General features: G+C 42.0%; 1 protein-coding gene across 19 annotated transcripts in view; it reads right to left on the bottom strand.

Moving 5' to 3' along the window:
• Positions 1 to 26,699, bottom strand: part of TNS3 (tensin 3) — a 338,104-nt gene that overhangs the window by 174,075 nt on the left and 137,330 nt on the right. For 17 of the 19 annotated variants that reach the window (XM_038389568.2, XM_038389570.2, XM_043508663.1 and 14 more), the window contains 2 exons: positions 21,352 to 21,390; positions 1,649 to 1,690 (listed from right to left, as the gene is read on the bottom strand). In XM_038389568.2, coding sequence (XP_038245496.1) covers positions 1,649 to 1,690; positions 21,352 to 21,390 — 81 coding nt within the window. The remainder of the gene's footprint in view (positions 1 to 1,648; positions 1,691 to 21,351; positions 21,391 to 26,699) is intronic. The other 2 variants (XM_043508660.1, XM_043508664.1) reach the window with 1 other exon arrangement.

Below are 26,699 nucleotides of genomic sequence, written 5' to 3'. Positions count from 1 at the left end.
CCATCCTGCAGCAAAAAAACTTCAGGCTTTAAAGAGAAACTGCTGAGCTTCAGTTCATCAGCTCAGGATTAAACAAAGGCTGTGAATGGCTAGCCAACTACAAAAGCAATTTCTCCTCCCTTGGTGTTCACATCTCAACTGCCAGAAGAGGATCTCATCCTCCCTGATTGAACTAACCTCTTATCCCTAGCCTGATTCTTGCTTGCATATTTATACCTGCCTCTGGAATTTTCTACTACATGCATCTGACAAAGTGGGTATTCACCCTCGAAAGCTTATGCTCCAATACGTCTGTTAGTCTATAAGGTGTCACAGGACTCTTTGCCGCTTTTAGTTGGAATAGTGTGGCCTGCCACTTTAATTGTGCTCAGAAATAGCTGGCTGTGCATGAGCTACCATACGTACAAAGGAGTTTGACCTTGGCTCGTCTAATAAGCAACTAGTGCAAACATAAAAACCCTCTGCAGTTAACAGCTAGTTTTAACAAAAGAAAGTAATCTGTAATTATTTTTACACCATTTATCTTGTGATTTCATTTCATACTAGTTATATTAGGGGAGAGCTGTGAAACTGTTCATTCAAGTATATGAATTTGACAAGAGGGATATTTTGGGGCCTTTTTTCTTAATTTTAGGTAATCTGTCCAACTAAGAATGGGGTGGGGGGAGAGTCTGGGAGGAACATTAAATATTTTAATTCATTGAAATGTCTTGGCACCAGATAATTTAGCTGCTTCCTAGTGTTCCAATAACTGCTATACCTAGAATTCTTATTAATGCTCTTAGATAACATGAAGTGGAACCCTTTAAAGATGCTAGCTCACTTCATTATCTCAGTGAAAAAGAAAGCAAAAAGAAAGCTAAAATGGCCTCCAATTCCAACCCAATTTATGTTGGGTAAGTTTTCCTTAGTACTCTGGGTTTAGTTATTAAATCTGATCCTGGACTCATGCTAAAGGATGAATGGGGAAGAAGGGTGTACTTACAGGGGTTGCCAGTATTGATACATACAATATTATTCAGTTCACATCTCTTCCCACAGCATTTACCAAAAAGCAGCATCTCCCCATCTTCTAACTGCACCTTTGCTATTTGAACCAAAGCTGACAGAGTGCTTCAGTACAAAACAATCACAAGTCTTCATGAGTAATATGCATAAACCTTATTTGATGCCCATGATATCTTTCATGTATATAGCACTTTCATCCCAAGATACTTTGCCAACCACAGATATATATAGAGATAAAGATATGAATTGTGCATTGCCAAGAACTCAAGGATTAACAAACACTTTTACTCGTGAAAAAGTGCCACAGGATCTTTGATTTCCTTTTCAGAGGAAAAATGTAAGCAAATGTGTTTCTGCCATTTCTTTTTTTTCTCCTCCCTCGAAAGCTTTTGTGTAATAGAAGGCAAGAAAGGCTCAAGTCCACTGCAAAAGTTCCTAGGAAAACTGCAAAAAAACCTTTGGCATTACCACCAGTTATCTTAACCCAAACCTGCTTCCCTTAAATATTCTAACTGCCTGTGCTTTGAAGAACGACTAGCAGTAATAGTTCTATGAAGATGTAATGAAAATGTGCAACCACACACTGAAATATAAATCAGGTTAAGCAAATCAAAAAGACTAACGAAAATGGATTACTTACAGTTCTGGTTACATGACTTATAAAGGTCTCAGAGTTATCAGGCTGTGAAGAATAAAAATAAATTATTAAAATCAATTCAATCATTTCCAATATTTTTTACAATACACGTTTAAAAAAGCTTCCCCCATACCTCTCCCACCAAACAAAATAAATCATTCAGGCACAGAAATGATCTGTAGTATTATCAACAAGCAAATGTCACTGAGACAGACACACAAATGAAAATGTATCTTACGTTGTGTGAACTTCTGAGTTCTTCTAACTACAGGGGCTCTCTTATTCCAAAGTTCTGGCATACAGTTACTTGTACAATAAGAGAGAACTAACACGTTGGAGACAGAAAAACAATGTCAAGAAGTTTCATTGTGTTATGCGTGATTTAGCTGTGCAACTCCCATTTTACCCTTTTACCCTCTAATTCTTTGCTACCAGATGCAAAACAAATATATATGTGTGTCCTAAGGAGGGAAGTTAGGTGTTATCCTTTAGGTATTCGGGGTGCTAAAACCCACACACAGCTTTAGAAATAAGCTCAATTAGCAACTTTTAAAATTCTTTTTATTTTTATAAAAATTAAAGCTAGCCTATTAATCAATATGGACAAAAATCTGCCTTGACTCACTGGGATTAACTCACTACAGCATTACTCGAGACTTATGCCACTGTAATAATCAATAAAGTTACACTAGTCTGAAACTAGTGGTGATTCATGTCCAGTGACTACAATGTGTTTGTAAAGGATTGCATTCAGGGCAGAATTTGGCCTCTCAGGTGAGAAGATACACCGGTTTAATGACCTTGCAGAATGAGGTTACAATAGGATGGTGGCAGAAACATTTTATTTTGCCCAACACATATCAGAATTACTTGAGCCAAGCAGCTTTCACAGGTTAGAGAGAGAAACTTACCAATTTTTAAACTAAACTAATAATGCCAATGTATAAAGAGCCCATCATGCATAAAACAGCAGTCAACCTTTAAACCCCTAGAAACACATACATCCTGGGAAGAGACTGGATTCTGGGTAATATCTGTAAAATCAATTTCAGACATCTGGCAGAGAAGAGCTCAAAGAAAAGGTGAAGGTAGATATTTTGCTTTTTAATAAGAGATTTATAATCATAGTTTATATTCATCTGTGCCTTCTGTCCTTAAGGGATCCCAAATCACTACACAAACTGTGAACCCAATCTGCAAACGCTATACAGAATAGGGATCACTTCATCCATCACTGAAATGCAGTCACATCTGGGGTAGAATGTGGCAGCTATTAAACAGCACTCAGCAACACTGCACAAGAGCTTAGAACAAGAAATGCAAAACAATACAACATCCAATTGCAAGTTCAGTTTTATTCTCTCCAATTAAAGTACAGACTAAAGGGACTGGGAATGAGGAGATGAAAGTAGGCAGTACAACCCTTCTTCTCACCGTCATAGCACTTGCTGACACAGAACCATGCACTAGTTCAGGGTTGAGTAAAGAGAATTCAGTCTTGAGACACTTACTTAATCTGAAAAGAGCTCTCCAAGAAAAAGATGGTTCCAGTGCTCAAGCATATCTCCACTGAGACCAGTTCCCAATGCTAGGAAAACACTCAGCCCAGTTTAAAATGGCACGGGCACAGTAAGAAGAAAAAGAAAATGTGATTCCTTCTGTTGAATCACCTTGCTGACTGGGGTGAGTTTAACCTGCAACTTCAAGACTTTGAACAAGCTTGCAACTTGATCAGTGTTAACTATAAAATGTAAACACATGAACACAATGTTTGCACAAGGCTAGAAATACCAGCCACTGCTCAAGAGAGATTAGAACTGCTCCAATATACTGGCATGACCAGGAACTTGTGCCACCCAACCAAGTCACAAGAGAATCAGAATGGGAGAGAATTGCAAATCTGACTTTACGGATTGGCAAATCAGAGCAGCTTCAGCCAGGAAGGTGCAGTTTTATTATTTTTTTATTATTTTTGCTGGGCTCTCACCGGAGATCAGAGTCTTCTCTCATTAGAGGCAGAGTTTCTACCATCTTCAGGAAAGAGGAAATATAATCCTGCCAGAAATTCAGATTTGATCTTAACTGCAAATGCAGTTTAATGTCTGAAGTACGTAAAATACACTTATTAGCAGTGCCCACTTAATGTGCCTGCATAGAATTTGACAGCACATACATCCTGCACTAAGCCATAACCACTCTCACAGCTCAATAAAGATTAACAAGGAACTCTTTGATACACTGGTAACAACAAGGATAACCAGAGTCATTATTATTAAATAATTATCTGAATTATTATTAAAAAATTAAATCCCTAACAAAGCAGTCATTGTACTGAAAATTCATGCAGGGTAATTCTGTGTATAAATGGCTAAAAGACCCCCCCTCCCTTTTCCACAGAATGATGTTAATATGAATAGGAACTGATGCACAACAGTTGCAAAAGATGCTCTTTATACAGGAGATAGGCAGGGCAGGGCAGGGCAGCTGTAACACCAAGGGTGTCTTTTCATTGGTTTTAAAATTCTATTTTCTTACAATTCTTCCTTACAAACATGAAACTAAAATCAAGGTCTTCTCCCATAAACTAAGCATGCCCTAAAGTACACTGTCTGCCTGTGGTTCCCTGCAGACCATGTACTAGCTGAGAATGGTGTAATAGCCCGCTGGCCACACCCCGATCTCTCAAGAACACCCCTTGCATGATCTCTGTGTTGGATCCTCCAGGAGCAGGTGGAGCCAGCTATGCCAGCTACCAAACTTTGGAGGAATCCCGAGCTGGAGGGTGCTCTGGGTTGTTTACAGCATCTTTGTTCTCCCAGCTCAGTTCCAAGGGGTCAGACCATGGTATGGAATCTGTTCCTTTACATACTGTGTTGAAAAATGATTGGGCACAATTTGTCTGAGATTCTCTTACTCTGGAAACATGCCAGCACAGACTTCTGTGTCAAAGAAATCTACTTGCAGCCATCATGCCATTAATAATTTAGCACTTGACATCATGCAGCAATTATGAACGTCTGATGTCCTTATAAGCAAATGAAAAAGGATATTTAGAATAGAGACATACAGCAACCTTAACCATATCTGTTGATGTACACCCTAGCTAAAATGCTCATTCAGAAAGGGAATGTAGGGAGATGGCAATTTATGTTGATCTGCAGAGATAAACAGGCACATGTCAAGTTTTTACGAATGGTGAATATGCAATTTTTGTGCTCACACTTTTTTTTTCCAGATCCCATCTTTACAGTTTTGTATTTACATGACATATGCCACTAGTAGAGTGTTTGGGGAATTCCATCATCTCTTTTGCTCTTCCCATCACAAGCCAGATACCCATACCAAAATCAGTACCGACCCTCTCATAATAAAGATGTCGGTGTGTGTGTGTGTGTTGTCTTATGTGAAACAAGGCCAAAAACCAGACTTGCCAAACATCTGACAGTTCATGGGAAGGCCTTGATGTTTGGCCAGTGCTCCCACATACTGAGCATGACATTCATGGCTTCCGAGCCAACTGTCAGGAGGGGATTTTTAACATTTTGTCTGCTTCTCAGTTTTTGAGCAGCCAGCTTTTGAGCATCCTTGCTCATTGCTTCTCTCTCTCTCTCTCTCTCTCTCTCTCTCTGTGCATTGCATTGCAGAGAGGGAGCAGAGAAGCCAACAAAGGGTGTGATGAACCAGGAGGCAACTTCCTGGACTATCTGCTTCAGAGGGCAGCATCAGAACCATTCCCTCTATCCTCCTGGTTTAGTGGGGAGAGAGTAGAGAAAGGACTGCAGGATGTGAGATGGAAAAGACAACTGTGGGAACCAGAGTGGTGGAAGAGAGACCTTAGGAACAGTAGAGGAAGTGATGAAGAAAGAGGCAATGGAATATAAGGAACAGCAAATAGAGGACAGAGTGACAAGAACAGAGGAACAAGGGTGAAGAGACAATGTAGCACCAGAGAGAGCAATGGGGAAGATACTTAGCAGAACAGAGGATAAGGCTCAAAAAAGAATGAGAGGAAAGGAGATGCATTGCCACTGTTAGCTTCGAGTGGTAGCAATCAGACTCTCGTATCTGTCATCCAGTAGTCATCAACATCATGCAAATTAGAGAGACTTGCTTCACACAGACAGACAAAGGGGGATATCTTGGCTCCATTAAAGTCAATGGGAGTTTTGCCACTGACTTCGACAGAGCCAAGATTTCACCCAAAGAATTTAAACTAAGATTTTCAAAAGGAACTAATGATTTTGCATGACCAACTTTAGATACCTTAAGAAATTCTGAACATCTGAAAATCAGTCCCCTGAGTCTCAAGATTGACACCCAAAAAGCAAGGCCTCTAAAATCTCTATTTTGAAAATTTTGGTCTTAAGCTTTATGCAGTAGATAATGACAGTTCTGGCTACTATCAGAAGTTAAAAGAGAATTGCCCCTCTTGCTTTAATAGGCCACTCACATTTATAGAACTAAACAATTTGGTACCTTGATAGGTAATAAAAATCTCTCAGGTTAGTGGCTAATTTGACATCTCAAATATATCCCAGCGTCATCCTTTCTAAGAATGTTAAATAGATTACTTCTCCGATAGTAAATAGGTTCTGGCTCAGATCCAGTGATCCAGACAACAGGGACATGCTGAGGGCCTCACAGATGGAGTTCAGGTTTGCCCTTGGGTGGGTAAACAGCAGTGTTAGGTTTTGATTTGGGTCTCAGTTCACTCCTTTTCAATGCCCACATGGCACCAAGCCTTTGTACTTTTTCCACAATCTCTCTTTGATGCAATTCCCCCCCTTCAGACACCAGACTTTCATCACCTCCTCTCGCATTCTGACTCCCGTCTAAGACCTCACTAGCATTGCTAATCTTGTCATGAGGAGCTTTCCTCTGCCAGTGCTTCTGAATCTCTCTGCTGACCCTAATTTTATTCCAGTTACATCTCATATGCAAATAGTCAAATTCTGGAGTTGTCACGGAAGCCCCAGACTTGATAAGAATTAGAGAGACATCAGTGGCCAGCACTGAGACACAGAAACCTCATCAGATATGAATCCCATGGCCACTGGATCAAAAGGCCTTAAGCGGAGGCCACCTTATCTACAGTCTAAGAGAAGGTCAAGGAGAAAAAGGTTTGCAATAAAGTTAAGCTGCTATGATCATGTCTGCAGAAGCCAGAGCATGGAAACATGAACTGAACCAGAAGGCTGAAGCAAGGAAGATGGTATGTGGAAAGAGGGTGTTAGTGGATGATTTTCAGAAGCAAACCAGAAGTCTAAGGCAAGGTGATGGGTGTTTGTGGATGGGGGAGGAAACCTAAGAAGAAGAGATGGTAGAAAAATGCCAGTTTCTTTGTGGGAAATTTAGGGGAAGTTGGAAATTTTTTTTTCCAAAAAATTTTCATGTTAAATTTTTCATTTTTTCTATGAAAAAAAAATGAAACCAAAACCTAAAACCTTTGCATTTCTCTCTAAAACCAAAAATGTTTAACCATATTTTACTTAATATTTTGGGGGGTTTGGTTGGTCTTTAGAAAAATTAAAATATTCAAATAAAAATTCAGGATTAAAAAATAAAAAGAGGTCATGTTCCATTAAAAAATGGTTTTAATGGAATATTTTCAGTCAGATCTACTAAGAATTCAAGGGAGGCAGGGAAGTTGTTAGAAACTTAGAGGATGGAATTAGGTGATGGTTAGAGGAACTGCACAAAAGGGGTCCAGAATTTTCTCAATGCAATCCAATTGGTTCAGATTATTTTTATATATCCAAGGTATTTATATGGCCATAACATGTGAACACCTCAAAATCTTTAATGTATTCATGAGGTAGGGATGTGCTCTTACCCCCACTTTACAGTCGGGGCACTGAGGCACAGAGACATGAGGGCTTATCTACACAGGACACTTAGCCGAGTTAAGGCAAACTAAAAGTGTCAAGTCAACGCACATAAATTAAAGCACGTTAAACCCCCATATGGATGCTCTCACTCAGGAATAAAGTGGTCTTAGTTCACTCTAACTTAATCCTTCTCATCATACACACCAAAAGTACAATATTTGTACCTTCTTCCTAAAATGCATTATCTGTATTCATGTGCACCCGTGACATGCTCATCACCAATAATAGCATTTCAGGAGCAGCAAACACAATACATCACTTTTTTCCTATACAAAGTACATTCAAAGGATGGTTAGATTCATATTCAGTACAAGATTAAGCAGGGATTTGTTATGTGAAGTGTGAGATGAACAGAAATGTTTACAAGGAAGGGACTTGTTCAAGAATAAAACTCCAACTCCGTATTTAAAAAGCCATCTGTTGCTTCCTGTCAACAATGCTTAGAAAAGACAAAAAAATTTTAAAAAAATATCCACTCCTAAAGAAAACTGGCTAATGAAGTCAAAACAATGGATCAAGTTGACTTAACTACAATTAAAGACGTAAAAAATTACAACAAAAGAGAAGATAAGACCAACGAATGTGCATCCACTTTCAAGTGAATACAGTGGGAGATCTCCTGTCCTCTTTGTTCATTTGAACAAATAGAAAGTTCCCTCACCTTTGTTAATATTTAGATGATTAATGGGATTAATTAATTTGCTTTTCCTTTTACTTGATTGCTGCTTTAAAGACACCTGAAAAGTAAGGGGAATGCAGCATTCTCCATCACTACATGGTAAACCTTAGCTTTTAATACTATGTTCCTTTTCAGGAAATGAACATGAGCTTCAACCTTTGTCTGATCAGCACATGATGAACTGGAGCAAAGACAGTTAAAGCAGACCCACCAGTCCAACTCTCCCTCCTCACCTATATACTCCATGTTAGTAAAATTTTACTTGTATGCAATCATCTCCTTAGAAACTAGCCAGAAGTACAGCTCAAGATTTTTAAGTGTAGAGACGTCAACTAGAAATCCTACCTAAGGTAGTTATTACATTATTGGGCAACTATGAAAAAAATTCCGACAAGTTAAATCAGCCAAAACACCTCAACCAAAACACTGACTGAGGGAGAGAAAGTGGAATAAGGTGGCATTGATTGTGGGAATCATTTTATGATAACACTGGGTAAAACGAAGGCACCAATTATACAATAAAGTAGTCATGGCTGAGCCTAGCTAGTCAATATTTAATCTGAAGTTAACATATTAATCCATTCTTAGCTCCCCCAAGTAGAAGGTTAGGAAACTTTTTGCTCACCAACACCTATGTTTATTAAACTAATTTAGACTAGAACAAAACTTGCCTCCAAAGTTAATGTTACAGGGGTTGGTTTTCTTTACTGAAAGACAAGTAGCAGCCCTCCTCAGCTGAACATCTGTATTTACTGAACATCTATGAGTGTATATTTTGCTGAAGTTAAAAAAACCACAACACAGAGTATGGTTGATGTATATTTTACAGACTTGATTAGGAAACTGATAGGCGTAGAGACAGCTTTTCCTTCCCATACTCCAGACACTCTACTCATTCAAAAACACTTTAAAAGGAGAGCAAAAATATGCTTAAAAAGCAAAATCCTACAATCGATGCTGCAGTCCTGCTCTTGTTCTGTACACAGAACTGACATTGCCAGAAAGAGAATCTTTGCACATGGACTGATTTGACAATAATGCTGTAAAAGCAGAATGAAGAATTTTGCCTAGATCACACATGCTTCTTTTCATTCTGAATGGTCCATGGACAGCCAAGCAGAGAGCATGTAACTCTATTTGCATGCCTAGTAAAGGCAAATGTACATGAAAGTTGCCTGCGGCAAAAGAATACGAATGCCACTGAACAGTCTGAAACGAGTTACTGTTCCATGCATAAAAATGCTTCACACCCTTAATGTTACCATGAAAACAGAAAGGGGGGAGGAAATGCACTGTGTCTAGTGAATGCCTCATATTTCTGGATTTAGGTTTTAGTTATTGCTGCCTTAATTATCTACATTGTAGCATTACAGAAAGGCATAAGCTTTCTTCTAGTACTGCAACAGTTATATTCCAAATTGAATCATGATAGGAACTTGAAGCCAACTTAGAAAAAGAGTACAATCATTATCTGAACAGGAACAATTTTTATGGTGGATCTGGGAAACAACCCTGACAAGCACTGCAACTTCATTCTTTGGTAGTTTACTACAGTTCTATTCATGCCAATATCAAATACAAAAACATTTTGCTAGATGTAATGTTTGTGCAGACACTTTAACTGAATAGTAGGAAAACTCCATTTTTGTTGTTATAATTGTTGAAACAAAGCACACATATTGAGTCTGATTTTCATTGCATTTTGGATGCACACTAGAATATTGCATAGGATGCATTAGGACATGAACACATTTATAGCTGCTATCTTTCATTTTTTATTACATTTTCTTTGCAATTCTCCATATATTTCTATAGCTTTCATGGAACAATAGTGACTCCCTCTGGTGGCCAAAGTAATACATGTCTCTAGTGGATATAGACTGCAAGACATATTTCAAAGGCACTACACTGAAATCTTGTTGGGTTTTTATTTGTAGACCACAGAGATTTAAGAGTGACTTCAGGCTAAGAGACTGAAGAGCTCTTTTAGCTCATGCAGTAGAATCTCATGTTTTTAGATCAAACAACATACCTGAAGTGTGGCACTACATTTATTAGACACACATCATTGTATTGTACAAAAAGTGCGGTTTCAGATAGAGGAGAAAAAAAGCCAAGTTAGAAATGGTTCCACATACAGCAATGGGAAATCTAGGGGGGAAAAAGGCTGTTAGAAAAAGGTTAAATGATCAACTCAAAAGTGTCACTCTTACCGCTATCGCTGTTCCCTCCTTAATTCAGAACTGCTGTATGTAGATATCTGTATCCCAAAAGAGCAACCACACTTTAATTGTGTCATTTAATGTGAACATCGAGTATGTCTGGTTTTCTGCTCATCATATTTTTATATTGCTCAATTTATTTTTCTACATTGACTTTTATGTATGCGTGATATAGTCTGGATCACATTCACTTCCACACTTACAATAGTCAACAACATCATAATTCTGATGAATAAACACAAAAATGTTACCACTTAAGATAAAATACAGTGAGCACCATGCTTGGAGCTACATCAAAGGGGAGTGTGACACCTCTGTGACATACACTCCTAACACCAAAGAAAGCCTTCCATGGAGATTTTGGCACTAGGGAATGGAAGATGACAAGGCAGGCACTGGAAAGGCAAATCTAAACTCCATCAGGTATCATCATCCCCATTCCCACTCCCCAAACCCTTCAATCAAACCACAGAATGCAGCAACATTACTGCTGTTTCCCTTTCCATGCTGTAGGCCGGGGTGGCCAACCTAAGCGTAAGAAGGAGCCAGAATTTACCAATGTACATTGCCAAAGAGCCTCAGTAATACGTCAGCTTCCCCACCCTGCTCCAAGTTCCTCCCGCCCACCGGCATCCCTGCCAATCAGCACCTCCCCCTCCATCCCCACACCTCCTGGTCAGCTGTTTTGCGGTGTACAGAAGGCTCTGGGAGGAGGGGGGAGGAGTGAGGGCACAGTATGCTCAGGGGGAGGGGGCGGTAAAGGGTGGAGTGGAGACAGGGCCTGTGGCAGAGCCAGGGTTGAGCAGTGAGCATCCCCCGGCACATTGGAAAGTTGGCGCCTGTAGCTCCAGCCCTGGAGTCGGTGCCTATACAAGGAGCTGCATATTAACTTCTGAAGAGCCGCATGTAGCTCCGGAGCCACAGGTTGGCCACACCTGCTATAGACCCTCCCATGGTAGGGGATTCCAGGGTCAGCAACAAGTTGAGGGAATCTTCGGCAACATGGCTTTGGAGAGATTGGTGATGTCCTACAGAACAAGGAGACAAAGGCTTGGTACCTGTGCAGAAGGAAGGTGCCTTTGCTTGGACGTCCTCTGCTTCTAATCGATCACCTAAAATCTGTGAGCATCTCAGGGAATCCACAATCTCAAGTGGTGGAACCCCTTGATTTTTTGGGGTGGAAATAAAGGAAGCAACTCCTCAAACAAAAGAATCAGAATGAACCTGCAAGTGCAAACACATGGAGTTTCAACTGTCCTATGAGGGTTATGGTCACATACGAGGGCACTGGACCTAGTATCTGGAGAGGGGTGGGAACACAATATGTCCCTATCAACAATATGGTTAGTTAGATCATTCCTTAGTTCTCTGTACCTAGGTTTTTTATGGCTCTAAAATTCTCTTACAGGAGAAGAAAAGAAAAACGAAAACAAAAAAAAACAACTATAGCATTCAAGGAACGAACAAGCCATAGCTGCTTCAAATTCAATTCAATCAAAAGAATTTGATACAATTTTCCAGTGACATATTTACTGATTTCAGCTGGAATCCAGCATCACATCTGGCAGAGATGAATAGCTGCTCATTTTCAGTCTTAAGTTCTGCTTGGTCACCGCCATCATACTCCAGAAGATTTGAAGGTCACACCCGATTAAAGAAAGTTAATGATCCCACATCTTCCAGTTCTCAGATCCCACTTAGAATGAAATTGGAGAGGCCAATCCTTTAGCTGTAATCTGAGGCTATCACTATACAACAAATGGTGTTTCAGTCAAAATGTACGAAGAAAATCTGTTTCAGGGTCATATTAAAAATGGACAGACTGCAGTCTATGGGAACGTGGGAATGCTTCTGTATTTTTCATGGGAAGAAATATTTTTAAGTAAATTAAATGGGATGAGGATAAAAAGCCTGACTGTCATAGCTGTTCAAAAAAGGTAAATGAAGGTGATCTATAATCAGTCAAAAGTTTTGGGAGGCAAATATTCACATAACCACATGGAAACCTGGGTTAAGAAGTTCTTGGTAGAAAAAGCCAAGCTTCCCTTAAACCACAGACACAAAATAATATTCTCCCTTGGGTTTCTCCCCCTTTCTTTTTTCCCCCCTTCCTAGCCTCCATTTTTCCTCCTACATCGAAATATGTTTTCACTCAGAGTAACTTGAGCTGGTTTTGTCACTGTTTTTAAATGTTTCACTTTAGTTTTTCTGTCTCTCCAACACATTTTCTGTTCTCATACGACTCTTCTCCCCCAATTATTTTTATCTTTCATGTTCTGTGCCTTTTCCTCTCCTGTCTCTGTCCCATTCTCTCCTGCTTACTTCCCCAATCCTTTTGGGATGAGCCCAGACCACAGGTTCTGCTAACGGTCCAAATGGGGCCAATTCTTTTGGTAAGTAAGCCTGAAATTTGAAGGTGCCACCTTTCAAAGATGGACAAACTGGCAGCACAGATAAAGAACTACTTAAGTGAGAAAACCGGGAGAAAACAGAAAGGAACCAAAAGAGTTAACTTCCATACCAAAAATAAAGTTCAGTCTGTGGGTAGGTTATAATAAGGCATGCATAGCTGGGTCTGCGCACTCTGAGCTTCCACGATTACAACAGCTATTTATTACAATGATGTCAAAATGGCAACACTGCAAGGTATGTAGAATGTTTTGGCAACTAGCTGACAAAAAGATGAAGGGTGCAAAAGTCAAGTCACGATTTTCCTGGTAAACATCACTGGTTAACTATGCCTTAAACCTGACAAGCCAAACAGTGATAGGGCCCATTGAACTGATGGAGTCATTTTAAGATGTGAGCGGATGTGCGCCTCAAGGTTCAAGCTTTAAGTCACATTTAGTTAATGCAAGACATGCAACAGGATGTCTGAGGGGCCTCAGAGGTATCAAGTTTTGATTTTTTTTTTCTTTTTTAAAGATACAGTACCCTGGCAGGCTGTTAGCGAAGGACAACAGAACCACTGCAGGGGGAGGATGAAAATTAACTTTCCCAGTGCATCTTTGATTTTTTAAAAATACCTCCTAGAATCCAGAAGTGATCTGGAAATAAAATAATTCATTTGCCTTTTTTATTTTCTTAGCAATGGGTGAACTGAACAATGCTTGGAGCTTCAAGTAAAACCACAGAATGTTTAAGGGCCACATTTTCCCTTTCTTTTCTGTTGCACTACAGGCCGTATTAAGCAGTACACTCATGTATTTGGGCTCCAGACCAGACTGACCAAATCTAGGGATGTCTGGGCTGGGTCAAGGGAGCAGAGAGCAGCTCTGTGGTCAGGACATGCCCAGAGCCCCTTTAGATGACAAGCGGATCGTGCAAATAAGCTTCCTGAGCATCCTCTTCTCCCTGTATCCCCTGCACAAGGCTCAGAGAAGCTACAGGCATCAAAGACCCTTTACCACACTGTGCAGGGCAAAGGCGGAGGAAAGAGAACTTCTCTTAGAGGTTAGGATGGTTGGGAAGGTGTTAAGGGGCTATGCTGTCACTTGTCTCTGAGGAGAGATCCTCAGCCTAACTGAGCCCACTGTCCCTTGCTGATGGATGGATAGATACTCCCCTTTCTTTCTAGAACAAGTCTTTCTGTACACTGATGTCAGCTAGAGAAAGCCCTCTCAGCCAGAGATGACCTGTGCCTGGCGATGGGCGGGGGGAAAGAGTGAGGACAGCTGGCTTCAGCAGTGTTACTGAGAATGCTCACTGCATGTGAACATGCTCAGTAGCCAAGCAGCAAATCTGGGGGAGGGGGCATGTGACCCAACATGCCCCGTCCCCCCCACGCGTCATCTCTGCTCGTGGCTGAGGCTCGCTGATGAACATGGGAAGGAGCTGTGCTATGGGATGGTAATAACCCCATTCTGAAATGAATTCTTAGACAGAATCAATTTTGCTTTAAACTCCAGAATAGCCCTGTACATCTCCTCTGAGTAGGTAACCCACCTATCAAACTAACCACACCTGAACATAAATGCTTTCTTAAATCAGAGTTCTATGGACACCACTGGAGTCTAAATTCCACCCTCGGCATTCATCAACTGTTCAGTAACTTCCTTCTGAAGATCATAAGATTTCCTTCAAGCAAGCTGAGAAGATGGTTATTCATGGCCTGTGTGACCCAGAGGCCCTTTCATGCCAGCTGGCACATGGTTCACTGGTCGTTAACAGCAACTCCTAACAGGCCTGACAAATTCACTACACCTAGCACACCACTTTCATAATATTTATTCATAAAGAATATCATATGAGGTCTTAAATGAAAGCCGTGTCAAACTGGCTATGAATAGTGTCATAAAATGTATGTACCAAAACTATGCAAGGAGTTGTGTACTTATAGTGGAAATGTGTTTTTATAGTCTGTATTAAGGCAAAGTTGATAAACAGTTTTCTGCCAGAAAAATTCACCTTTCTCTGTTCACATGCAGATTAAGCATTGTAAGTCAGCTCCATGGAGGCTCCATTGACATGTGAAGTGAACATGGGGATGAGAAGCTAAAGGGGAGGCCAGATACTGGAGAGGAAACCACAGAGGGCTGCCCTGTCTCTGGAGGCAGACAATAAACTTTTGGGGAATGTAAGGGGAAGACAAAAAGAAAACCTGTTATTCTGCACCAAGGAAGTAAACAGACAGCATGTTAACATTCATGAAAATGGGATCCCAACCATACCTTGGTTGGAAACACTGCTAAAGATATTTGGGGTAAGAACAGCTTCTTAGACAGATGGTTACTCACAATCTTTTAAATCTTAATTTTTGATAATACATTTATGATTGTTTTCACTATAAATATAGCTCAGTGCTATGGTATTGTGCAAGAAGTGGATCCTAAACTGACTCAAACAAGCTGGTGTGTACACTGTCCCTTGGCAATAGCTGACCTGGTATTACTATCGGTTTTCAGTGGATAAGGGGCTGAATACTACGGGAGAAGGCTTCAAAGGGGCTCAGGGGCTGGGATACACCTACTGTTAACCTGCAAGACAAGGCAGAGCCCAAAGAAGATTGTTTGGATGGCTAACAGGCTGGAAGTGTCAGGAAGCTAGCACCCAATTAAGCACCAGCGAGTCTCCCTCTTGCAGGGGGGTAGGTGACTCTCAGTCCTGGGCACCCCAAGAATCTTTACAGCCCGACAGGATACCAATTCCTAGACCTGGACATACACAAGAATATACAATAATTCTGTAACTCAGTATATATTCCATTGACTGTTGTGTCAAAGCAGTTCATTTGGTTATATGGCTGATTTCCCTTTACACTAAACACAAGCTCTTCTCAAAGGAAGCACAGAAGATCATTTTGTTCCTTGGTATCATTTTGATTTTTAATTTATTTTTTTTCATTGACATCTTTCTGTCTCTATTTTTTCTCACTTCTTCCCTGACCAACATTCATTGTCCATAACCTTTCAGCCAATTATTCCCCATCACAGTGTTCTTTCCTAAAAGCAACTGAACAAAACCTCTACATAACAACTTAACCACTGAGACATTACACTCAGATAAGATTGCACCAGTGCACCAGCACAGCTCAGGTAGGATTTTCAGATCCCTTGTATATTTGGGTGCCAAATTGCCCTCCAAAGACTGGTTCAGAAGCCTTGCATTAGGTGAGATGCTGTGCTAAGAGGCTCTAAGAGGTACAGAACAGAACTCACAGCACAGAGAAAAGGGGAGCTATGGTGGCTTTATGCCACCTTTGCACGTTCCCAATCTTGAGCTGCTCCCAAGGATGGAGAGGCTGGGGGGGCCTATCTAATTATGACTGCCCTGTAGGTCGCAGCACTGCACAGAATCTCTGCAATGCTACATGCTGTGGACCCATCCCCAACACATACCTCCTAATCCCCTTTTTGTCTATATGCTGGGGATCGTCACGGGGTTCTTAGAAGGCAGCGCCTATGCTGGGAAATCCTCCCCTGGCTACAACTAGGGATTTAAGGGTCCCTTTACTCTGCTCCTTTCCCCTCCAATATAACTGGGCCAGAGTAAGGGCAAGGTTCTCACCCATAGTGTCTATGGCCATGCATGCTTCTGATTCTTTTTTAATTTTAAATCTTTTTTTATAAAATTCAACCATGTTTAATTTTCAAAATAAACAAATAAATAAAATGAGACCACTCAAGATCAATTTTATTCCTACCATCCATTATATAGTGTCCCTAAAAATGCAAGCAAAATCAATTGCGTCAGATCTAATCCAATTAAATAAAGCGCATAAAAGAACAGTTATTATTTTCATTTGACTTGGATTATAAGAGCTATAGTAAAATCTTCCTTTTCGAGTCAGAGGAACTGAAATGACAATGAAAAGCAAGCAGTATGTGAACACCTAACAACAGCTGGCTTATATTTTAACTCCTGAAACTCTAAACAGCTGCAGTGAGTTGATACATGAGGGCCCTGATGTCACTGCTAAGCTTCAAGATGCCTGGTTTATTAGAAACTGCGAGAAAGAGCTTCTTTGGAAACAGATATTCAAGCTGAAAATACTTGATAAATTCCACATTTGGAAGAAACAAAATGTATGTAAATTTCATTAGCTTCAACAATCTATCAGCCAACATGCCGCTGAGAGTTGAATTACAGTACTCAGTATAAACCACCAGGAGGATTATGCTGGCAAGAACTATGTTAGGTTTGATGGATTTAATATTTTATACTAGAGCCATGCATTAATTACTTCTGTGTGGGAACCAAATGTTTAATACTGGGGGAATTCTGCGCCACTGCGCAAAACAGAATTTTGCAGAAATTAATGATGGGCATGCAGAATTTCTTTTCCTCCCCTCATAGAAATGGGCTGCAGAGATGTTGGCTGCCATTAGGGACTGCTGGACCTGGCAGAGCCCAGCTCAAAAATAGAAGACAAGGCGGGGGGTGGGGAGGAAGAAGGAACTGGAGGGCTCCCAGCAGCTGCAGTTCCCAGAATGCCCTGATGAAGGAAGGAGGTGGCGGGGGCGCGCAGGAAATCCCGTGCAAGTCCGGGACCCAGCATCAGGCTGTTTCTCCCTCTGGACCCCTGGGCTCTGGGAGTGTGAGTGTCTGGGCTGGGGGAGGGAGGGGGACGCGCAGCTGGGCTCTGGGGTGTGAGTGGGCTCTGGAGGGAAGGATGTGAGGCCCCTGCAGGTGACTTCTTGGGAGAGGAGAGGGGGAGTGAGTGTCTGGGCTGGGGGGATCATGGATGGACACTGGGTGGGGAGGGGGTGTAAATGTCTGGGCTTGGAGGCAGCACCTGGGCTCTGGGGGAGGGGGTGTGAGTGGGCTCTGTGGGGGAGGGGATGTGTGTGTCTGGGCCAGGGGGGCCATGGCCAGACTCTGGGGATATGGAGTGTGAGTGTCTGGGCCAGAGGCTGCAGCTAACCTCTGGGGGGAGGAGGGGAGACTATCTGGACTTGGGGGGTGTACGGCCGGGCTATGAGGGGGAGAGTGTGTGAGTGTCTGGGCACAGGGGGCCAACGGATGGGCTCTGGAGGGTTGTGAGCATCTGGGCTGGGCAGAGGAACCACGGCTGGGCTCTGGGAACGCGGGAGAGGGGATGTGAATTTCTGGCATCCCAGCTGGACTCTGGCAGGGAGGGGACAGAAAAACAGGAACTGGATTGTCGTAGGGGTTTCTATAACTCTACTCCAAGGGGAATTTTTGTGTGTGTCTGTATTTTTGGACATAGTTTATGACAGGTATTTTAAAAGAAATTACCAAAATAATTGAAACTGGTATGATTATATAGTGTTATTTTGACATTTGCAGAATTATGCAGAATTTTGAAATATTGTACCCAGAATTTTTGATTTTTTGGTGAAGAATTTTTAATTTTTTGTCACAGAATTCCCCCAGGAGTAAATGGTGTTACTAAAAGCTGCATATCTTGGAATGAATACAGATAAAGTGTTAAAGTTGTGTTAAAGTGGCAAATCATAAATTCGCAAAACATGGGCTACTACATCCTTTCACTCATTATTCTCAAGTTTAAGATCTCAGTCAAGTGCTCTGAGCATGGGATGCCTAAAAAAAAAAAAATCACTTAAAGCTTGGGATCAGTACATTAAGTAGACAGCTCTGCTCCTCCTAAACAACAGGATTGTTTACCGCATGGATCAGTGGTTCCCAAACTTGTTCCACCGCTTGTGAGGGGAAAGCCCCTGGCAGGCCGGGCCAGTTTGTTTACCTGCTGCGTCCGCAGGTTCGGCCGATCGCGGCTCCCAGTGGCCACAGTTCGCTGCTCCAGGCCAATGGGAGCTGTGGGAAGTGGAGTGGGCCAAGGTAGGTACTTGCCACCGCTTCCCGCAGCTCCCATTGGCCTAGAGCAGCGAACCACAGCCACTGGGAGCCGCGATCAGCCGAACCTGCGGACGCGGCAGGTAAACAAACCGGCCCGGCCCGCCAGGGGCTTTCTCTGCACAAGTGGCGGAACAAGTTTGAGAACCATTGGCATGGATAAAACTTGTTTGTGTAGGAAACAGAACTATAAAGGTCTGAAATTGTGGAGCAAAATCCTGCAGGATTAAGAACCACCACAGACTTCACCACTTTCCATTCCAAGTGCAAGATGCATATCTTCAACCTTGCCCTCAGTAATAAAAACACATACTACAGCATATGTTAAAAAAAAAAATCACCTACAATTTTCTAGCGGGTGGGGGGTGGGAGGGGGAAAGAAAGAAAGAAAGAAAGAAAAAGATTCTGGTCACATCATTTAATGCACTGCTGGAAGGTGCTCAGACAATCGTTATGGGTGAGTATAAGAACCCAATTAGAAAAAAAAATGTGTTTTTACCAAATGATCATTACGAAGTTACTGGATAAGATCTTATAGTGCAAGGTATGTGTTGTAATTATCTTTATTTTTCACTGAGTTCAGTTTCATGTTTGTACCACTAACTGGAGAATTATCTTAGAAGCTGTCCATTACTTATTTGTATTATGGTAGCACCTAGGGCCCCATCATGCTGGGTACTATACAGATTAAAAGAAAGTATCTGACCTGAACAGTCTACAGTCTAAATAAGAAAAAAAATAATTTTGCAGAGATATGTTTGCCAATAGGAGGGATCCAACTGCAATGATCCTTTGTCTATGCCAAAAGAAGGGCCAATCAGAATCCCACTGAGTGTCCACCTCCCCAATCCAAATAAAACCAGAATCTTCTATCTGCCTAATAGCCGTAACAGTTACCTTTGTTCCGAGACTGCACTTTTGTGACCACTTGAAACAGAAGGAGGCTGAGCTGGTATGATAGTTATATAGAAAGGTAACTGCTTGTATGTCACTTGCCTTAATGTTCAGAGAGACTATAAATTTTGAGGGGTGTTTCCAAAATCCTTCCAGGGACTTGCTTCGATGAAATATTTGTCCTAATGAATTATTTCATACAAACAAATAGACTTCAGGAGTTCTGTCATCTGCTTCCCAATATCCTCACCCTTTCATAGAGAAAAAAGGGATGAAAATGAGTTAATATAAATCACACCTGTGCCTATATGGATTGGGAGAATGTAATAGAGCAAGCTCAATTTACAATTCAGCAGTAACACACCACAGAGAGATCAGGAATATTGCTAATAACCAGCACAAATGGAAGAAACTGGGATTAGCCTCATTTGCCTGGACCAGGAGAGATCGGATGACAGTGCCATCTCATCCACCTCACCTGGGATGGCATAATGAGCAAGGTCCACTGTGAGGAGCAAAAAAATCACTTCTGTTAACACTTTACTGAGTTTAAACAAGGGGAGCCAGATCACATTTAGTCTCCTTCTTCCAAATCCCATCAATTTGACACACAAAAGACTGCCTAGAATTTTTATTGATTTCAATAAGCCTTACATTAGATCAGGGACTACAGAGAAATGGGCTTCCTAAAGATGGCATGGCACCTTTTAGAGGTATCACCCACAGATTAAAGGACCCCACAGGCCATCACTAGTAAATGTTAAACTGCTGCTGCATGAGGCACACACAAAAAAATCAATGGAAAGCCAGGAATTCAGAGAGAGTCTTGATCCCCAACTGCGCAGCCGGGGATCCCTGAATCTTATGCATATATGACACTTAGGAGCATGCTACAGTATTCATGTTTTGGCTCTCAACCCTCCAGGTTTGCTCAGCAATTTGAGAAAGGCTTGGAGAACAAAAGATACAAATAGATAAGAGGCACATACACACTCACACAGACTGTCATACAGAAACTGACTTTTCATGTAAACCTACATCCCCAAGAGCAGTCAGCCCACTGATGCCAGTAATTGGTAATCCATTATTCAGACAGTAGTTCAGGAGTAACTCCAGTTCACTTCACATTTTTAACACACACAGCAACAAGGGATTTTTCCCCTTCACATTTTCCAATTATGCATAAAAATACAAAGAAAATAGCATCGGATTCTGAATTCTAGCAACTAAAAGATAGTCTTATGACGGAGGGTATCATGACAGATGTTCAATAAGACTAATATTGTAAGCTATAAATGTAAGGTAGGAAGGGACTGCTTTTCTTACTGAAATACTTGTATCGATTCTTATAACAATGTTGTGCAGAGTCGCAACATTGTAGCAGGGGATTAGCTCATAAATAAAATTATTGGGCCAAATCCTAGAGTCCTCACTCGATTTTTATTAATGCCTTTGGTAACTGACCCAATGCATCACTGATTCAGTCTTTAGCCATTGACTTTAATGAAATAATAATGAATAACGAAGCAGCACTTCTACAATGCTTTTTACCCAATATGGGCAAATATAATTATCAGCACATTACAGAGGGTTAAACTGAAGCACAGAAGCAAGAAGTGATTTGCCCAACCTTACGCAGCAGGATGGTGGTAGATGATTGTAAGGTGTGGGTGAGTATGAATACTCCTGTTGCTCCTTTAACTGCACTCTCCCCTGACTGATATTAGTACTGTTAGATTCACTTACCAGTTCGTAGTTGATTGGCAGGAAGCAGGGTTTCACCACCTAGAATAAAAAGAATAAATTAAAAAAATAAGATATTTCTCTCTTTAAGGGCCCAATCCCATGAGCTTCTGAGTAGCCTCAAATCCAACTGAATGCAGTGTGAGTTGAAAGTGCTCATCAAATCAGGCCCAGAATAAAGATTCTTATTTGTAGGTCAATTTTCATATACAGCCTGACTCAGCCAAAGGCAGGAAACAGAAATTACACTCTCCTTATCTGCAAAGGAAAGAAATCTAGTTTGGATCTGCCACAGTGTTCAAAACCAGAAAGTCAGCTTGACCTGAATTGGTACGTCAACTCCACTTATACTATGACAGGTTTCAGAGTAGCAGCCGTGTTAGTCTGTATTCACAAAAAGAACAGGAGGACTTGTGGCACCTTAGAGACTAACACATTTATTTGAGCATAAGCTTTTGTGAGCTACAGCTCACTTCATCGGATGAAGTGAGCTGTAGCTCATGAAAGCTTATGCTCGTTGGATGAAGTGAGCTGTAGCTCACAAAAGCTTATGCTCAAATATATGTGTTAGTCTCTAAGGTGCCACAAGTCCTCCTGTTCTTTCCACTTATACTGAAGTTTAAACACTTCAGATTAAGGATTCTGTGGCCTGTACATGTTATGCAAGACTTGTTCAATAATTTAAGTACCAAAATGGATGGAAAACCAGGAACAGTGTGACCACATCATACTATACTATCAGCCTGGGAAACAATTTTTAGTGGCTTTCTGTAGCCATATAAATGCTACTTCTATTACTTATGCCATAAAGCTTCTATTTGGGGGGACACATTATTCCTGATCATCCTCCAACTTTCTGATCTCGGCCAAGGCCCTGGATAAGTGAGAGATGGTGTTGTCTGCATCTGATGTGGGGTTGATAGAGAGCTGGATTCATCTTATGCTAGCTACTGTTGGAAATAGAATACCGGACTAAATGGTACACAGATCCGATCCAGTCTCCAAATTCCCACGTTCGCTTGCATTTTAGTCCATGTACTTTCACACTCTCTCATCGTGGCTTTCATAGATGCTGAATAAAGTGGAGGAGAGGATGGATCCTTGTGGAAATTACAGGGCAGAGCTCTAGAGGCGGATGACTATTACATTATGTCCTGAATAACACATTTAGACAGACAGATCTGCTTTTAATTCCGGTTTATACTTTTACAACACTATACTCGACTCCTGTGGGAAAGCCTTAGGATAGGCTGCTGTGCACACCTGTCAACTTCAGCACAAGGGAAACAAATAGTTCAGTACCTATGTAAGGTGCATTTGGAGTCAGCATGATACTGATCTGTTTATTCCTGTCCCTGTTAGCAGCAACAAGTAACCAGGATTGATGGCTTCTCTTGTTGCTCAAAAAATGAATGATATGAATTGCACAGTACATGGCTCATCAGCATTCAACCATAACAGGAGGGGGACAACAGACCAAGAAGAAGCAAACATGCTTCAAAACAGCGCTACAAACGCCTTCTCTCCCACAAGTCAAGCAATTAGCATCTTCTGCAGAGCACACCAGTCATGTATGTTTTGCACGCAACTACACACAGCTGGCCCTCATTGTTTGAGCTACCTTGGCAGACACGGTCTTTGGGACTAAGATTTCACCACAGTTTCATAGAAAGCAAGAGCATATACCATGCATCGTGAATACATGTAGTTGACTTCTCCGATTCCCTTTTCCTCAGCTTTTGGGATATTATCCACTGTGGGGAGAGGGCTATACTCTTGGACTTTTATGGGTTCATCTTGTGATGAATCGGCTGAGCAGGTAAATATTTTTAGCTCATCATTTAGTATCAATATCCACTCCCCACCTTGTGACTCTCCAGGGTGCATGTGCAGGCACATCCCATCAATAGGGAGAGAGTGTGGAAAATCTTGGGAAATGCCTGACCCAGGAAGCAAACTTGCCCTCTTTCTCTGCAAAAGCTGAGGTCTGAGCAAGACGAGCTGCAGATGCTGTGTGACAAGCTGAGAACATAGCCAGGGAGCTGGAGGGCTGATGGAAGAGCTGCATCATGAGGTGGGAGCCACGTGGGCTTGTCTGCATGGTGAGCTAAGGGCAGAGCTGGGAAGGAGGTTGGAAAGAAGCTGAGGAGCTGCTTGCAGAGTGGGAAGCCTACCAAAGGAGGAAAAGGTGAAGAGCCACATGTGGAGCAGACTGTCCATAGCAAACATTACATCTGGATACAGGTCTATGCAGGAAGTAGCAAGCAACAAAGTACAGAGGAGCCTGAAGAGAACTCTCAGGGACACAGAGTCAGCAGCTAGCTCAGTGTCTTAAAAGGACAGAAACCTGAAAAAGGTACTGCAGACAAAGAACCAGAGTCACTGTGGGAGTGGTCAGTTTGTTCTATCCGGGTATTAGACCTAAAAGAAGGTCCTATTATCCTTGTAAATAACAATTATATATAGGCAGAGACTGCAGGGGACCTTACACCTATCTGGAGCCACACGATATCAGGAGCTGATCAGGAAGTACTGTTGCACAGGGGAGGCAGGTTTGTATAATTTGTTTGTATAACCAACACCTGCCTAAGGCTCTGGGAGGGAGTTTGGGTGTGGGAGGGGTGCAGGCTCTCAGAGGGAGTTTGGGTGCTGGCTGTGGGCTGGGCCGGGGGTTGGGATGCGGGAGAGAGAGAGGGGTGCGGCGCTTACCTCGGGCGGCTCCTGAAAGCAAACCGCACACCCCTCTGGCAGCAGCTCTTAGGTGAATGGGGGGGTCTCCGTGCGCTGCTACCTGCAGGCACCACTCCCATAGCTCCCATTGGCTGCAGTTCCCAGCCAACGGGAGCTGCAGAGTCAGCACTCAAGGCTGGGGCAGCGCGCGAAGACCCCATGCTCCCGCTCCAGGGGCCATAGAGCTGTTCCGGCCGCTTCCAGGAGTGGCACAAAGCAAGGCTGGGCAGGAAGCTGCCTTAGCCCCATCGCGCTGTCGGTGGTGGCGGCAGAAGCCAGGGGCCCCTAGGCCCTTTTAAATTTCCTGGGTGTGGCAGGCGGGGCCAGGAGACGCTCAGGTTGAGGTGCGCAGGGCAGCAGGCGGAGCCGGAGGAGAGACCCAGCCCTGAACATTGGTGGAGCCAGGCCCCCAGGCCCTGAATATTCCTGGAGCATGGGCACCACAAGCCCATATAACTTGCCACCCCTGCTGCTGAAGCAGCAAAGAGACTATGCAGAGGGGCACCCAATGAGACATACAATATATTGATCCTGGCCTGGAAATCTGTGAATTACTTATTTGCCTTTAATAGACTCTCAGACTTTCAGGCAGAAGGGATCATTCATGATCACCTAGTCTGAACTCCTGCACAATGCAGGTCACAAAACCTTGCCCACCCACTCCTGTAATAGACCCATAATCTCTGGCTGAGTTACTGAAGTCCTCAAATCCTGATTTAAAGACATCAAGTAACAGAGAATCCACCATTTACACTAGTTTAAACCTGCAAGTTTAAAACCTGCAAGTTTATGCTGCATGGAAAGGCAAAACCCCCCAGGGTCTCTGCCAATCTGACCCAGAGGAAAATTCCTGACCATCATATTTGGGGTCGGGAAGTTGAACCCTGAGCTTATGGCAAGACCCAACAGCTAGACACCTGGGAAAGAATTATATGTACTAATTCAGAGCCCTCCCCATCTTGTGTCCCAACACCAGCCATTGGGGATATCTGCTACTAGATCAGCTATATGCCAGCGTAGACAATCTCATCATATCATCCCCTACGTAAACTTACTATGTACAGTCTTGAAACCAATTAGATTTTTTGCCTCACTGCTCCCCTCGGGAGGCTGTTCCAGAATTTCACTCCTCTGATTGTTAGAAACCTTCATCTAATTTCAAACCTAAACTTGTTGATGGCCAGTTTATATCCATTTGTTCTTGTGTCAACATTGACGCTTACCTTAAATAACTCCTCTCCCTCGCTGGTGTTTATCCCTCTGATGTATTTATAGAGAGCAATCATATCTCCCGTCAGCCTTTGTTTGGTTAGGCTAAACAAGCCAAGCCCTTTGAGTCTCCTTTCATCAGGTAGGTTTTTCATTCCCCAGATCATCCTAGTAGCCCTTCTCCACATCTGTTCCAGTTTGAATTCATCTTTCTCAACATGAGAAACCAGAATTGCACACAGTATTCCAGAGGAGGTCTCATCAGTGCCATGTATAATACTAACACTTCCCTTCTCTATTGGAAATACCTCTCCAGCTACAAAGGACCCCTCCATGGCCACAGAGTGCTCATTAGGGCCAAGATCTCTGAATTGTTGGGCAGCATCAACTCCCAGTGACATCAACAAGAAAGGAAGGTGCTCAGCAATTGTAAGATTGAGCCCTGGGCTTTGATTTTACAGCAGTTGTTGGTAGTCTATAGAAAATAATTTAAAATAAATCCATCTATAATTTTCCCCAGAACTGAAATATGGTTGGGTTATTTGTTCATATTTTTCAGTGACTGGAATGAAAGGCAACTAATAGACTGGCCAATCATCCCTCCAAATATAGAGTGTAAAATGTGCATTGACATTTTAAAGAGAACAGAGGGTCCAGATCCCTTAGGTGGAACTGAAAATCTCACCTTGCTATATAGTTACAGCAAATGGTGTCTCAGGGCACTAATTAGAAGGAGACATGATTTAATGTGGGATTCCATGCAGATAGCCTCACTTGGGGAGGTGGAGAATTCATCTAGCTGTTCTTTTTTCCATTAAAACACAAACCAACTCGACTGCCTAGTGGTTAGAGCAGGGAACCAGAAGTTAGGACTCTTGAGTTATTTTCCCAGCTTTTCCACTGCCTCACAGCGTGACAATGGGCAGATTGCTTAGCTTGTCTGTTCTTACCTGCTTCTTATGGGTGTTGAGACTTAATATGTTAATATTTGTAAAACACATGATTATTGTCATCTTTCTCTTTAAAGTAAATTAGTTAATAAGATGAAGGGGGGAGGAAACTGCAGTTCATGTAAAAGGAGTTAGACGCAATAAATTATGAGAAGATGGATCTTTTAAAAATTACCAAAAAAGGTAGTTGTTAAAGTGTCTTAGGAGCCGAGGGGAAAAAATGTTTTTAAGGGTTTTCTTTAGCCTGTAAATTATTGAAAAGCAAACATACCTCGTAAGCATTCTTTTTGTGCACAAAAAGTTATCTTGCCTGTCTTGTTGTTCTTTTAACCACAGGGAGTTTGACAGCTTTGGTGTATCAACATTCCATTACTCCTCTGGCATTACCCTGCAAACTACTCATCCCAGACAGAGGTATGCTAGTCAAAATACAAAATAAAAGTGATACGCAACCAGGGATCC

Source organism: Dermochelys coriacea, chromosome 2, assembly GCF_009764565.3.
Source record: "Dermochelys coriacea isolate rDerCor1 chromosome 2, rDerCor1.pri.v4, whole genome shotgun sequence".
Classification (NCBI taxonomy): domain Eukaryota; kingdom Metazoa; phylum Chordata; order Testudines; family Dermochelyidae; genus Dermochelys; species Dermochelys coriacea.
Note: the sequence above shows the minus strand (reverse complement) of the source record. Positions and strands in the feature narration are given on the sequence as shown.